This window comes from Xenopus laevis, chromosome 8S (genome assembly GCF_017654675.1).
Source record: "Xenopus laevis strain J_2021 chromosome 8S, Xenopus_laevis_v10.1, whole genome shotgun sequence".
Taxonomy (NCBI): Eukaryota; Metazoa; Chordata; class Amphibia; order Anura; family Pipidae; genus Xenopus; species Xenopus laevis.
Window position 1 is genome coordinate 79,027,358 of NC_054386.1, and position 15,571 is coordinate 79,042,928.

The 15,571-nt window shown below is 40.2% G+C and overlaps 1 protein-coding gene across 1 annotated transcript; it reads left to right on the forward strand.

Moving 5' to 3' along the window:
* The first annotated feature begins 2,831 nt into the window (after positions 1 to 2,831).
* ptgir.S (prostaglandin I2 receptor S homeolog) lies at positions 2,832 to 9,929 on the forward strand. The gene is made up of 2 exons (XM_018233151.2): positions 2,832 to 3,964; positions 9,261 to 9,929. The coding sequence occupies exons 1-2, from the start codon at positions 3,164 to 3,166 to the stop codon at positions 9,609 to 9,611; spliced, it is 1,152 nt and encodes a 383-aa protein (XP_018088640.1). The 5' UTR covers positions 2,832 to 3,163; the 3' UTR covers positions 9,612 to 9,929.
* Positions 9,930 to 15,571: the final 5,642 nt, after the last annotated feature.

The following is a 15,571-nucleotide window of genomic DNA, read 5'->3' on the forward strand; positions in this document are numbered from 1 at the left end:
CTACCTGAACAAATCTACCATACAAGGGCATTAACTGATCTTTGGACGTGCTGGTTGTTGTTACAAAAGAAGGAGAGACCGTGTATCGATCATGTGCAGCTGGGTCCGACTTCGGAGTGGAGGCGGGTTCTGTGAAGTGTGGTGGGCAATATGCACCAGGAGAGCAAGTTCGGGTTAAAACCCCCCCAAGAACAGCACCGTTAGCTCCAGCCAGCGCAAATGGTCGGCTGCGGGCCCAGATGCAAGATTCGTATTGCCTATGGGGTCCGGGTGACTGAGATGGCGACCGTGAGATTTGCTGGGGGTGTAACTTTCTGCCCTTACCTTTCAGGTGTGCAGTGGGTTTGTGATGGTGATTTGAGACAAGCTGCGGCTATTACCATCGTTCTGTAGGAATAACATTACCTCCCTCGCTTGTGCCTGCGGTCTGTGATGGATGCCTGTTGTGCTGACGGATCTGGTGCGGTTTGGAGAGATCGCGAGTGAACACAGTAATGACTTTTACATTTTTCTGACATCGGGTCTGGATGTGGACTGAATATAAGAGAGTTTGACATGCTTCTCTAACTAAGAGAGGGTTATTAAAGCTATACACCGACCTGGTAAATGTTTTTACATATATTTTTTTATATGTTTCTGGATTTTTGCTTCTATTTTTTCTTTTATTATGCATATGGTGATTTTTGTATATATATTTAGTTAATTTCTTCACTCACGTGGTGACTTATTTACGTATACTGAGGCTTCTGGGGGAGTAAGGAATGCTTATTCTATACCAGTGATCCCCAACCAGTAGCTCGTGAGCAACATGTTGCTCTCCAAACCCTTGGATGTTGCTCCCAGTGGCCTCAAAGTAGGAGATTATTTTTAAATTCCTGGCTTGAAGGCAAGTTTTGGCTGCATAAAAACCAGGTGCATTGCCAAACAGAGCCTCAATGTAGGTTGACAATCCACATAGGCGCTACCAAATGTACCAAATGGCCAATCACAGCACTTATTTGGCACCCAAGAACATTTTTCATTCTTGTGTTGCTCCCCAACTCCTTTTTCTTCTAAATGTTGCTCACGGGTTCAAAAGGTTGGGGACCCCTGTTCTATACATTGTAGATTGTTTGCACAATCACTGTTGAATTTCAACATATGGGGTCTTTACTCACTTATGTCATTCACAATTTATCATAAAATGTTGTATCTAGTTAGTGGGGCGCACTTCTACTATATTACTATGCAAATGACTATATTTAAGGGTTACCACATTATATTTATTTTGTTCTATACCGAGTTTAGTTTCTAATTGATTATATTGTAGCTTACATAGACCCTATGCCGATAGATCACTGCCCCCTGTTTACATAATATGCCTGAAAACATATTTGAGACACATTTATGATTAGGTTGAGACCCTGCCCCTAATTAGCATCTAATAAGTAGCTGTGTTAAAAGCAGTAGTATACCATAATATAGGGTGAACATCGAATGAAAAGATAGTATGTAAAGGGTAACACAGAACCAGATCAATTATGGATATAACAGCCTTTTGTAATTAGGTAGATAGAGACATTGTGCTTTTAACTCTTCAAATTTTGACGTAATTGTAACATTAGTTATTTAAATGTCTATGTAGAGCTATTATGTGGTTACAAAATGTCTTGTTTTTAACTTGTTAGTGATATGAACTAGGGGATATATTGTGTCTAGTTTTTTACATGTTTAAATGTTATACTTAAAGCGATACAATAAAGAAAGTACTTAAAGTGATATGTACTATTAATGATTGCAATACTGATCATCTGACATTTACCAGCTGTCTTTTCCCGCCCTTATGTATACCTTTGGTTCAGTTTGTCACTTTGAGAAAGGCCTTGGGGAGGCCAAAACGTTAGTCCCATACAATAAATCTTCTTATTTTTTATAAGTCCTGTGAGTGCGGATCTTCTTACACTTTATACAGTGAATAAAGTACCCCCTCTTGTAAAATATAAGGATATTATAAGTTATCGAGGAGTTCCATGACCATATAAAAACACGAGGCCGAAGGCCGAGTGTTTTTATACAGGTCATGGAACTCCGAGTTAACTTCTAATATCCTCATATTTTATAACTGGGGATACTTTATTTATTATAATACACAAGTTTCAGTAAGTCATGTGACAGAAATGACATCAGAACTCACCGTTTATAACTGATGACATCAGAACTCACCGTTTATAAGGATATAATTTACAAGATATTCATGGCTTTTGTGTATTATATATTTATACACTACACATATACACTAACAGGCAGCGCACAGACACAGGCTGATTTCTTCTTTCTGACCTTTCTAAACAGACTGTCTCTGGTCATCATCTCTTCGCTGCTTTCACATTGCATTCCCCTGGAATCTGCAGCTGGTATTCAGGTATTATGTCTGTGTCTACATTTTTCTTATGAGAGCATCAGGCTTAAGTGGCAGCCAATGTGACAAAAGTAGTGGAAGTGTAGCTGTCACACAGTCTGGCACACAGACAGTTTTACTATCGCCTTCCTGTGTAAAATACAATGACACTTTAACTTGTAGTTATGTTTTGTACATTGTCACACAAAGTCACTTCAGTTGTATCTGCTGGATAACTGCTGCCCCAATGGCCCTGTCTGACTGTTCAGGTCCTCCTTTTGTTTCTGTCAGTTTTTCTTGAGTTTCTCCCAATAATTAACTGACTCTCTTTCTCCCTCCTATTCTATGCCTGTCTCATTCTCCTCCCCCTCCCATTTCGTTTTCCCCGGAGTACAAACCACTGTCAGATTAGAGTCAGGGCAAGCCACAGACAAGTGCATAGAAGAGAGGGGAAATAACAGGATATTAAGAAAGAGAGCGATAATGACAGATAGAAAAATTAAAATGAAAAACATTCTGAGTGGAAGAACTTAGTAAAAGATTCTGCATAGGAGTAATGAGCAAAAATATACAAGAATGATAAAAAGGATCAGTAAGGAAGTGCAGTGAGAAGGGTTTAATCAGCTGCATGGGAATAGAGGGTTTGAGACAGGTAAGAGACAACTGGATGGAAGAATAAAGTAAAGAACATAGGAGAAAGAAGGAACGACTACAGTGGACAAGACAGGCAAATGCTGCCACCTACCTTGGAACCCTGCTGAATCACTAGCTGTCTGGACCCCTACCATGTCCATCTCCTGTGAGAATGCAACAAGAGTACACGAGAATAGCCACCCTGCAATCAGCACCCTGATGTTTGCTGCAGGGGTACTGGGCAATCTTTTAGCTCTGGGCATTCTAGGTGTGCATCGTAGAGAAAGGAGAGCCCGCGCATCACCATTCTGGGTTCTAGTGACTGGTCTGGCAGTGACTGACCTCCTGGGCACTTGTATACTAAGCCCTGTGGTCTTTGTTTCTTACGCTCAACAGTCATCCATCCTGACACTCGGAGCAGCACCTCTTTGCCATCTTTTTGCTTTTGCCATGACCTTCTTCAGTTTAGCTTCTATGATGCTCCTCTTTTGTATGGCCCTGGAGCGGTGTCTGGCAATCAGTCATCCCTATGTGTATGCTCAACATGCCTGGGGACACCGTCTGGCCCATGTTGCCATTCCTGCTTCCTATGTTCTGGGAGCCCTACTCTGTGCTCTGCCTCTGGTCGGAGTAGGAGAACATAAACAGTATTGTCCAGGCACTTGGTGTTTCATCAGAATGACAGTACCAGAACACAGCGAGAGTGGAGCACTAGCCTTTTCCTTGCTTTATGCCAGTCTCACGGGGCTTCTCATTGTGGCCATAGTTATTTGCAATACCTCAGTAACTGCCAGCCTTTGCCAAATGTGGAAGGGACAGAAGGCTCGAAGAGGGTCCTTGCGCAGATGTGGGGCTCGTGGCTGGCTTCTGGGAGCAGGAGAGGAGGAGTTGGAACATTTAATCCTCTTAGCACTGATGACAATTATTTTCATGGTTTGCTCTGTACCCTTAACGGTAAGTACTAGACACAGGAGGAGACACTGGAGCAGGAGGAAGAGGCTAAAATTCCAAGTCTAAAGGGTGAGGCAGAATCTGTTCTGTAAGGCAGAGGGAGAATGATACTCTGAGTGTATTAGAGAAAAGCATAATGTATGTGTGAGTGAGAATGAGTAATTTGGCTGTTTGGTGTGTGAGAACAAAAATATAAGTGAAATGGGGAAAACGAGAGAGGTATTGCAAGAAAACTGAAGCTGCAAGTGGGGTGCTAGATAGTAGTGCATGTGTTAATGGAATATATATATGTAGACAACCTGCTAATTGAGCTCTAAATTATAAATTATAACTTGGCAAACTGGGAACATTGGAGTAAGATAAAAGGAAAATTTTAGCGAACGTAAAGAAGAACGCAAATGTGTCTTTGTGTGCGGAAGTGAGACAGATGCTGTGTGCATTAGGTTTACAGTGAAATTATTCATATGTGGGGTGGTGGCTGCCACCGTTTGCACAAATCGGTAAGGATAGTGCTGTGTTAGTATAAAGATTATCTTTGTGTGTGAAAAAGGCTGATATAACACCCTGATTTCATTTCCATGCAAGGGATACAAACAAAGAATGCTGGCAGTACTTGAGCAGAAGCGAAAAGAAGGAAATGTATGGGGCAAAGACAGCTAGACTACAAGTCATGGGCGGAAATGTCACTGCATACGTAAGGGAGAAAGAAGACTAGATTATGAGAGGGAGTGAAAATGACCATGCCATGAAGGAATGCTGGAGTTGTGGATATGTGAAAGAGAGGAGGGGGGTTCCGCCTGTTAGGATGTGTTTATGTCTAAGGCAAAGAGAAGGGTTTTTCATAGGAACAACAAACCTTTTTTATTTGTGTGGACCGAAAACAGGAGTTTTGTATTTTTTACACTGCTGGAGAAAGTTTGCATAGTGACTTGGGATGAGCGAATTTGATCCGTTTCGTTTCGCCAAAAATTCACCGCCAGCAAAATGTCGCCGACGCCCATTAAAGTCTATGGGCGCCAAAACATTTTTGTCGCAAGGCGCAGCACGCCCCCATACAAGTCTATGGGCGTCATTTTTGCTGCAAAACAAGGCGAAAAAATATGCTTAGATGTTTATTAAAGTTAAAGGGCCACCATCAATTTTCTTTTTTTTATGCTTTTAAAAGTTATTTCATTTCTAAAAAAAATTTTGTTACACCGATAACGTCCAAATAACCATTCAATAGTCGGTACTGACTTGGGCCACATGAATCAGGTGCTAATGCTGATAATAACACAAATCACACTGCAATGACACAATCCCCACAGGATTTGTATTCGAATGGCGTCAGTTCCAACATAGTGAGGTTATAGCAGCATCATGTTCCCATTTGTTTGACCCGCATATCCTGAAACTGCACTTTGCACCATGGGTCACGTTCATAAACGATTACTGTGTTCTGACACTAGGTGCCCTTAAAAAGAAAAAAAAGCTTTTGGTAAAAGCCAAAATGGTGCCAGACATTAATAAAACCAGCCCTCTCTCCATACAGAACTTTCTTCTAGATAAACCACAATACCTTGGATCAGGTTGCCTTCATTAACATCTTAGAGGGATTCTGTCACGATTTTTATATTGTTGTTTCGGTCGATCTTTTTGAAATCGAAGTTCAAAGCTTTTTTAACTTCGAACTTTGATAAATCTGCTCCTTAGAGATCCTAATTAGACCTGGTCACCAAAGAATGAATGTTTGGCCACCCAGGTGCTTGGCCATATCAGGTGTGTAAAGTTGACCATAGACTCAAAGATCTGCCCGTTTGGCGACTTTGCGGATCTTTCCCCGATATGCCACTAACGGCACGGCTATATCGGGGGTAATTTGAACATTTGGCCGTATGGCCGAATGATCGAATTACGATACGCCAAGGGGCTCCGACGGGTCGGTTGGGTAAAAATCAAACCTTCCCGATCGATATCGTGGCCAGATATCGATCGGGAAGACCTGTCGGAAGCCCCCATACACGGGCAGATAAGCTCTCAAATTGGTCCAGACGACCGATATCGGCAGCTTTATCTGCCCGTGTATGGCCACCTTTAGGAGATGAGATATATATTTTTATTTTAATGTAAATAGTTAGGCAATTTCTTAGACAGCCAACTGGTGGCACCAACCCATAAGGTTGGTCTGCAGAGGAATTCCCCTACAGGAGTCTATAAAAGGGAGTGTTTGAGCTTGGCTCTTCCTCTATTGGTCTATGAAAATCTGAGGCCTTCATGAACATGCCAGTGCAGTCCTTGCCCAACCTGATTTTCTAATCTGCCCAATAGATACGTTTTTATGCCAAACATTGCACCTAGCACTGCTATTTGTAAATTATTCCCTCATCTCAATTTGCACTGTAAAAAAAAATGATCTGTGTGCGTAGAGGGGTGTATGAGAGTGAGCTAATGGGTAAGGATGAGAAACTTCAGTTTCTTGTGTGCTTAGGCATAGGTGAACTCTTAAAGGATAAGGAAACCTTAAAAATGACTTGAGTGAATGTAAAATTAATGAGGGTGCTATGCTAAGTACTTTTTCAATGTACATTCATTATTTTATTTTTTTATTACAAGATAATAACGGATACAAGTACTGTAAACATGAATGATTTTGTTACAACAGCGCCACCTGCTGTTCATTTTCCGACCAGTTTGACCACTAAGTAGTCAGGGAAGTTGTCAGGAGAAAGAGAGAAAGATGTTCTACTTCTTAGGAAAGATTTGAGGAAGGATATAAGTTTTTTCCTAAGCAGAAGAACATAAGAGCAGCCTCTTCCTTGACTACTAAGTGGTCAGAAAATGACCAGCAGGTGGCGCTGTTGTAACAAAATTCATTCATTCAAAATTCATACAGTACATGTGTCCTTTAATATCTTGGAATTAAAAAAAATAACAATGAATGTACATTGCAAAAGTTCTTAGAATAGCACTCTCATCAATTTTGCAGCAGGCTAGTGTCACCAATGAAAATTTAGATACCAGTATTCAAATTTATGTTGTTTTTTTTGTACCTTAAGACATGTGGGAGATAAAAATGCTTTCAAATGCAGGCTTTGAGTAAATTTTTAGAAATGTCATTAAACCAGCTAAATTTAGTAAAGATTTGCAGTTTGGCAGTTTTTTGTAGAAATACAAATCGACCCCTTTCTAGATTCTTCTTTTTTTGGGTGTGCAAAGGATGCATTTAAAATCAACTGTATTTTCACACAAAAACAATGTCATTTTTAGGGGGTTTTGTAATACAAAATACAAGTTTGCCCAGGTGTAGTAACTAGGGATGCACCGAATCCAGGATTCAGTTCGGATTCAGCCAGGATTCGGCCTTTTCAGCAGGATTCGGATTCGGCCAAATACTTCTGCTGAACCGAATCCTGATTTGCATATGCAAATTAGGGGCGGGGAGGGAAATTGTGTGACTTTTTGTCAGAAAACAAGGAAGTAAATAATGCTTTCCACTTCCCACCCCTAATTGCATATGCAAATTAGGGTTCGAATCGGTATTCGCCCGAATCTTTCGAGAAGGATTCGGGGGTTCAGCCGAATCGAAAATAATGAATTCGGTGCATCCCTAGTAGTAACCCATAGCAACCAATCAGTACGTAGCATTTACCGGTCACCTGTTTAAATGCAAAATCATATTGGCTGCTATGGGTTACTGCAGCTGTTCAATCTTTGGGTCTTTTATTACATATATAGAGAATAGAGACCTATATCTTCTTACATAAAAATGTAGGCAGATTTATTAAGTTTAGGGTGTCCTTAAAAAATTCACCTTGCACCAAATACATGTGGAATGAGAAAACTGGCACTGAAAGGTAGTGATCGGCGAATTTGGGCCATTTTGCTTCGCCGAAAAATTTGAAATGGCAAAAAATTTTCGAAACGGCGCCTGCGTCAAAAAATGGACACCAGCGCCCATTTTTTTATGCCGGGGAATTATTGCAGCGGTTTTGTGAATTTATTCGCCGGCAGCGAATTGCGGGAATTCGCCACGAATTTGCACCTGCCGAATAAATTCGCCCATCACTATTGAGAGGCTTAAACAAACAAAAATAAAGCTAGTTTTGTACAGAATACAACTCCAAGCTAATAGTTCTATATCTTGCAGATAATGGTGTTGTTTTTATACCGGATACACTTTTATAAATTGTAACTTGAATGAAGGTGAGGTCCTGTAAATGCCATTATGGGTGGCAGTACATGTTTGTGGTGCGTGGGAGATTGATGTTGGATCCACATGTGAGAGAGTTGGTGTCTGTGCTCCTATCTCTGCATCTCTTTATACACATACAGTGATTTATACTTTATCTTCATCATGCGTCATTTTTCTGTACTTTAAAATATATTTTCTGCTTTCATAACATACCATGATGTGAGATTTTTGTCATTTATTTTATATGCAAGTGGTTTTCCATCTACATGATTATCAGCTTGGCAGGATGATTGGGAAAATGCACTCAAGCAATGATCTGATGCTCTGCAATTGCACCAATCGGGTCCAGATTATTACCTGGAAATCATGTTGCTACCAAAATGCTCACAATCTCCCCATGTGGCAGTGGCATAACTAGTTAGTGTCCCCAACATATCCAGAGGTTGCCCATTTTACCAATAAATGTTGAAATTGCTCATTAATTAGGACCTCATGGGGTCCCCTATAACTCCTGGACCCACCCGCAGCCGCATGGTCTGCTTTCTCTGTAGTTATGCCCCTGCCCATGTGGCTGAGAGGGCGGAAAAACTTCTGCTCTAGCTTTCTGCAAAGGGTCATTTATTAAATATATTTTGGGAAATTATATTTTTTTTACACAATTCCTCCAGTAGGCAAGTGCAAACAATTCTGTTTTTACCCTTTGATAAATATACTCTGTGACCCCTCAATTATTTAGAGGCACATTTATTAAAGGTCCAATTTCAAATTAATGTGAGTTTTTTTTACTCTTTTATTAAATTTGAATATACTCGAAATTCGAATGTCAGGAAGGCTATTAATGTGTCCAAATTGGTCCATGGACCTCTCCCATTGACTTATATATGAACTCAGCATGTTTTAGGTAGAAAATAGTCAAATTCGAGTTTTTAAAGGGCCAGAGTGCGATAGATCTTGAAATTTGAATTAAAACGTGAATCTAGTTTGGATAATTCACAATTCGAATTTGAGAGTTTTGACCATAAAAAAATTTGAATTTACAAATCGACCATTAATAAACCTGCCCCTCAATGTTACAAAATATATTTTAATACACACAGCAGGTGACTTGCCTCTCTTTCTACCTTACAGCTGCGTGCTTTTCTAGGTGCACTTTATGAAGATGATAATGAATCAGCGGATCTATTGGCATTTCGATTCAGTGCCCTTAACCCCATCCTAGACCCATGGATCTTCATTATCTTCCGAGGATCTGTATTCAGAAAACTCCGTTCCATACTTTGCTCTGGATGGAGCCACACTAACAAACCAAAAAGTGTCACTAGCTTCCTGGAACCATCAAGCCCAGGATTCATACCAAGATCACCAGAACTGCTACAGGTGGGAGACACGTGTTGTGTGGGGAATCTTATAAAAGAAAGAGATTCTGAAAGAGAAGGCATGGGCGAACGTGAGGCTGCTTTATTTCCTCCATCAAAATAAGATTGTTGGAAACACTACAGTTAGCAAGAGAACTGAAAAAAAGAGACTTTTACCTAAAGGGGCTGCAATAGTGAAAGGCACGGACTTGTATGCAAAAAAGGACTTTCTACTGATAAAATCTCAGATACATTTAGAAGACATTTTATGCCCTTTTGTAACCCAGACTTAACCAATGTGGTTGTAATATAAAGATTTAAACCAGTACAGCTTTTGGGAGCATCTCAAAAAAGGAGAAAACCCTGGTTAAACAGGACAAATGCAAACCCATTATCCATTAGACCACTGGTGTTAAAGGGGTACTGTCATGGGAAAAAATTTTTTTTCAAAATGCATCAGTTAATAGTGCTGCTCCAGCAGAATTCTGCAGTGAAATCCATTTCTCAAAAGAGCAAACAGATTTTTTTATATTCAATTTTGAAATCAGACATGGGACTAGACATATTGTCAATTTCCCAGCTGCCCCAAGTCATGTGACTTGTGCTCTAATAAACTTCAATCACTCTTTACTGCTGTACTGCAAGTTGGAGTGATATCACCCCCCTCCCTTTTCCCCCCAGCAGCCAAACAAAAGAACAATGGGAAGGTAACCAGATAGCAGCTCCCTAACACAAGATAACAGCTGCCTGGTAGATCTAAGAACAACACTCAATAGTAAAAACCCATGTCTCACTGAGACACATTCAGTTACATTGAGAAGGAAAAACAGCAGCCTGCCAGAAAGCATTTCTCTCCTGAAGTGCAGGCACAAGTCACATGACTTGGGGCAGCTGGGAAAGTGACAAAATGTCTAGCCCCATGTCAGATTTCAAAATTGAATATAAAAAAAATCTGTTGGCTCTTTTGAGAAATGGATTTCAGTGCAGAATTCTGCTGCAGCAGCACTATTAACTGATTCATTTTGAAAAAAATTTTTTCCCATGACAGTATCCCTTTAATGAAATATTAGAAAAATGTTCACAAATACTGTAGAAAGTAATTGGAAAAAGTCTTTATTTCTGGTGAACCAACTGAACTGAAAAAAGGTGTTTGAAGGTTAACGTTCTTGTCTCTGGTGTTTGAGTCTGGCAGCTCAGTAATTCAGGTGCAGATTCTGAACTGTTGCAATTTGCTACATTTAGTCGATACATATTTCATTGATAAAGCACTGCGTATCTTGACAGCGCTATATAAATAAATGATAATAATAATAATAATAATACATTTCTCAGCAGTATCTGTGGGATATTAGCAACTATTGTATCAATTCTAACAGCTGCCTTTAATGAAACTCAGGGATTAAAAAAAATGTATCAACTAAATGAATCAATTTAAAACAGTTAAATAGTCTGTGACCCCCCTCCCAGAGCTGCTTTAGAAGATGAAAAATAAAACTTTCACAATACTTCATGGCATGGTTGTGAATAAATATTGCCTTTACAGCATTCTACTTTGGATTATTTGTAATATGATATTATTCAAGAGTTGATCTGTTTGGGGGTTAAGTCCCATTTCGAGTATTTTCTATTTGATATACGTGTTTGTGGACACCTTAATATTTTTAACTCTTGACTATAACAACTATTGTTTTACTTTGCTTACATTTCTGGGTGTTTTTTTTTTAAAAAAAATAAAACTTTACCTTCCATATTAGAAAAACATTCACAAATAAAAACTACAATGTAATTAGAAAAAAGTCTTTATTTCTGGGGAACTATCTGAAACCAACTGAACTGAAAAACTTGTTTGAAGGTGAACTACCCCTTTAAGAAGAACTAATTTAACAAAGAAGTAGGGTAGAAATGCTAAACATTATGTTCAATGCTTCTGTACCAGCCCAACCACAGCCCTTTAGCAGGGAAGATGTGTGCCTCCAAAGATGCCCCAGTAGCTCCCCATCTTCATTTCTGCTGATTCACTGCACATGCTCTGTGCTGCTTAGGTATTGGCTCACAATATACTGTGTATATTGAAGTGAAATCCGATTAGTGTTGGCAATTAATTTAGGTTATTAATACATGGCAAGTCTAAAACCAGTGGCGGTAGTGTCAGAATTTAATAATCAGCACTATAACATCAGCTTCTATTACAGGCCATCCTGGCCCTTGTCTGATGGGATTGTCTAACCCTCCTAATAGATAACCGGCCAATATTCAGATATTGGTTGGGCAGGCCCTATATATGGGCCAATAAGCTGCTGCCTTGGTCTGGAGGCCCTTAGTGGACAGTTTATTTTAGCCCATGGGTGGCCAGTTTAAGGGTGCTACAACAGTAGACTGGTCATACCTTTCTGTAAACCACAAGCAAAGAATGAGAAAAACAACTATTTTATTTATATAGTTTTAAGTAGGGATGCGCGGAATCCCCTATTTTGGATTTGGCCGAACCCCCCAATCCATAGAGAAAGATTCGGCCGAATACCAAACCATAAATTTGCATATGCAAATTAGGGGCGGGAAAGGGTAAATATTTCTTACTTCCTTGTTTTGTGAATTGCTTATAGAGTAACAGAAAAGTATTGCTAAGTATCCACACACCCGCAAGTTAAATGACCATAAACGTATCTATACATGTAGCATTTGAGGAATAGCACAGTGGAAACAATTGTATCTTTTGTCACCACCATCCAATCCTCCAGTTAACTAGTTCAGGTGCTTAAATAATTAAATCATTAAAATTCAACTTTTATTTGACTTGCTTAAAAAACAGACCACGCTACCTAATACATATAACTCAACACTGAGAATCCATTTCAGTGAAGCTGGACCATGTCCATAAAAATACAAACAATTAAAAACATAGGATGGATGGTGTTTGAGTCTGTTTGAGTGGTGATATCACACAGTGGTAATTAACCAGCCACACACCATAATGGTGTTCCAGATAAATTAACAAGCCAACTCGCTTCAAAGTTTAAATTCGCCTGTTTTTAGCCATTCTTGTGGCATAATATGAAACAGATCACCCACACCTCCCTTCCATTTTCCCCCCAGAATTGACTACCTGGCTACGTTGGGAGCGTGTAGGAGCTGGTCCCCTACCGTCCACCTATGCCTCCCAGCGTTATGCCCCTGAAGAAGCCAGGTTGCCGGTGAAACGCGTCGGGAGGCATAGGTGGACGGTAGGGGACCAGCTCCTACACGCTCCCAACGTAGCCAGGTATAATAATGCAGAGGCCATTAGACAATCCAGAGATATTTTAGAACTAGATCAGCAGATAGAATTTACTGGTTACCTAAACTAAACTTCTTTGGGGTTTCTACATTATGCCTTTTATTGCATACAGTTTGTGGAAAGTCTCCAGTCTCTACTGACTGCAGCTACAAGACTTCCTCCAAACACATTATTCGCTTGTCAAAAGTATCTCAATTTGTTCTACCTACCAATGGCAACTACAGTATGATCACACATTCAAAAGGGCTCTGAAGTGAGTACAGAGACTTTTAGGTTGGTAGAAACAGGTGAGACCTTTCTGGAAACACTGGGCATGCAAGTACCAATGATGTATTTCTTTTACTGAAATCATGCTGCTATTTCAAGCTCATTTGATACATTAATCATTTGAATGTATTACAGATAAGTAGGTTGGCCAGCTATTTATTTTAAATACCGTGATAAAGAACAGTTACAAACTGTCTTAGAAAACTGTTGTCTGCTTCCTATTAAAAGTTCCGAATCGTACCATAATGATATTCAGGTATAAGGCGATTAGGCTAAAACAAAAGGGCCACATCCTACTGAAAGTTTACTGCTACAGTCCCTGTTAGTTTATGGTTACCAGGCCATTTAAAATAGTGTCTTGGACACTTCTAATAAATGCAGATTGGTAGGGCTGCACTGATGGGAAATTGAATGAATTTAAAGGAGACATATTGTGTGAAAAACAAGAATGTGCCAGTGCATTGTACACTCTTAAATACTTGATAATGTGCTTAAAAAAGTAGTGAACCCTACTAGCCCCTCCCATCTGTTCCATTTCCTGCTGCCTCCTTTCCCAGGCTGTACAGGCAGGGCCGGATTTCTTTTTTGGGCCACCCCTAGGCAAGAGGGTCAAATAACCTGCCCCCCTCGCGAGTGCTCCCTCCCCCCGCAAGCATTTCCTCCTCCTCCCCTTGCAGATTTCTCAACTATGCGATCAGAGACCAGCTGCACACACGAGCAGTTTTACTGTTCTTCTGCTCCCGGTGAGGCGCATTGATGGGGCTGGGCAGCATGCCACCCTAGGACCGGGCATTGCCACAAATCCAGGCCTGTGTACAGGGGAGTCAGCAGCACTCAGCACTATAGGATAGAAACCAATCAGCTGCTAGCAGGACCTGATAGGGAACTGAAGTCGGTCTTTGCTTGCGCGACTGCACCCCTCATTTGAAATCGGACCGTGACTATAGCAGATCTATAGGGAGCTCCAATAATGGAGCTGTTTTTAAAGATATTTATTTTAAGCCTAAAGTAAAAACAGTTCCATATATTATTTCTTATTGCCTACGGTATTAGAGGTTTCACTTATCCTATATGTCTCCAATAAATAAAATGCCTTTCAATTAAATACAATCCATGCAGTATTTTTGGCTGGATCTTAAGGGATTTTGTGGTAATCTAATGCTAGTTTGCTCGAGACTGTTGGCTTTTTCCTGCCAGTCTGTGTGTCTGGGAAACAAGTGAACTTTTCTGCCCTCTGCCGTCATCTCGCAGAAGTTCAGCCATGATCTGTACAACATACTGTATTCTTAGAGATGCTAACTCACATCAAACAAAATCTATTTTTATGTTATTCATGCTCAGAGAGCATAAAAAATAGTTCTGAAATTTAAAAAAGAAGCCCCTGCAATCTAATTCTGTACCTAATCACTATTCTGCTGTTCAGAAAAAGTCAGGCTCCTTAAAAAATTTATTTGGTTTACAGTCAAACATTTTCAGTTCAAGCCCAACTAGATCTAGTCTTTACCCATTGCCCCCCTTGAAGACCCTGCCTTTGGTCATGGCCTCTTTCAGCCCTTGAAATGGGTAAAGGATATAGGAAAATATTAATACAGGTATGGGATATGTTATCCGGAGATTCATTATCCAGAAAGCTCTGAATTACAGAAAGGCTGCCTCCCATAGACTCCATTATAATCAAATAATTCAAAGTTTGAAAAACAATTTTTTTTCTCTGTAGTAATAAAACAGTAACTTGCACTTGAGCCAAACTAAGATATAATGAGTCCTTATTGGAAGCAAAACCAGATTACTGGGTTAATTTAATGTTTATATGATTTTCTAGTAGACTTAAGGAATAAAGATCCAAATTATGGAAAGATCCGATGTCCGGAAAACCCCAGGTCCCGAGCATTCTGGATAACAGGTCTCATGCCTTTATATTAGTCATTCAGTTTCAGTTTAATGAATATCCCTGATTTCTGCATATCTCTAACAGACTGACTAGGAACCTGGAACCCTCCAGGTTCCCAGTCTGTCTGTCCAGACTCTGCTTTAAAGGAGAACATTGAGCCCAGAAGAGGATAAGTAGTGGTGGAAGATGGTGCCCTGGAGTTCAGCTGCACTGCTCTGCATTTTATGATTTTTCAAAGGGGTTGTTTGTTGACTAATGCACATGGAGGGAGAAAGAGGGGAAGGGGGGCAATGGAAGGTCGTTTAGGTGGGCTTTTGGTACGGGGGGGTTTAGTTCTCCTTAAAGCTTCCCTCCAGAGGGCAGCCAGCTCCACGGTTTGGTATTCCAAAACATCCTGGCCACCACAAGAAACCAACCTGACCCCATGGGTCCAGCACATATAGGACACTAGAGGGTGTTCAACGGCTACCAACAGCACTTCATGACCAACATTTACCATTGGCTATTGACAGCATGAGCATAAAGTCTGCCGACAAACAAATCTGAAGCTCTTTATTACTACAGGTATAGGATCCCTAATCAGGAAACCCCATATCCAGAAAGCTCCGAATTATGGAATGGCTGTCTCCCATAGACTCCATTTTATCCAAAT

Coding starts and splice junctions, on each gene's coding strand:
- ptgir.S (XM_018233151.2), top strand. CDS start 3,164: ATGTCCATCTCCTGTGAGAATGCAACAAGAGTACACGAGAATAGCCAC. Junction 3,965..9,260: donor TTTGCTCTGTACCCTTAACG/GTAAGTACTAGA, acceptor TCTACCTTACAG/CTGCGTGCTTTTCTAGGTGC.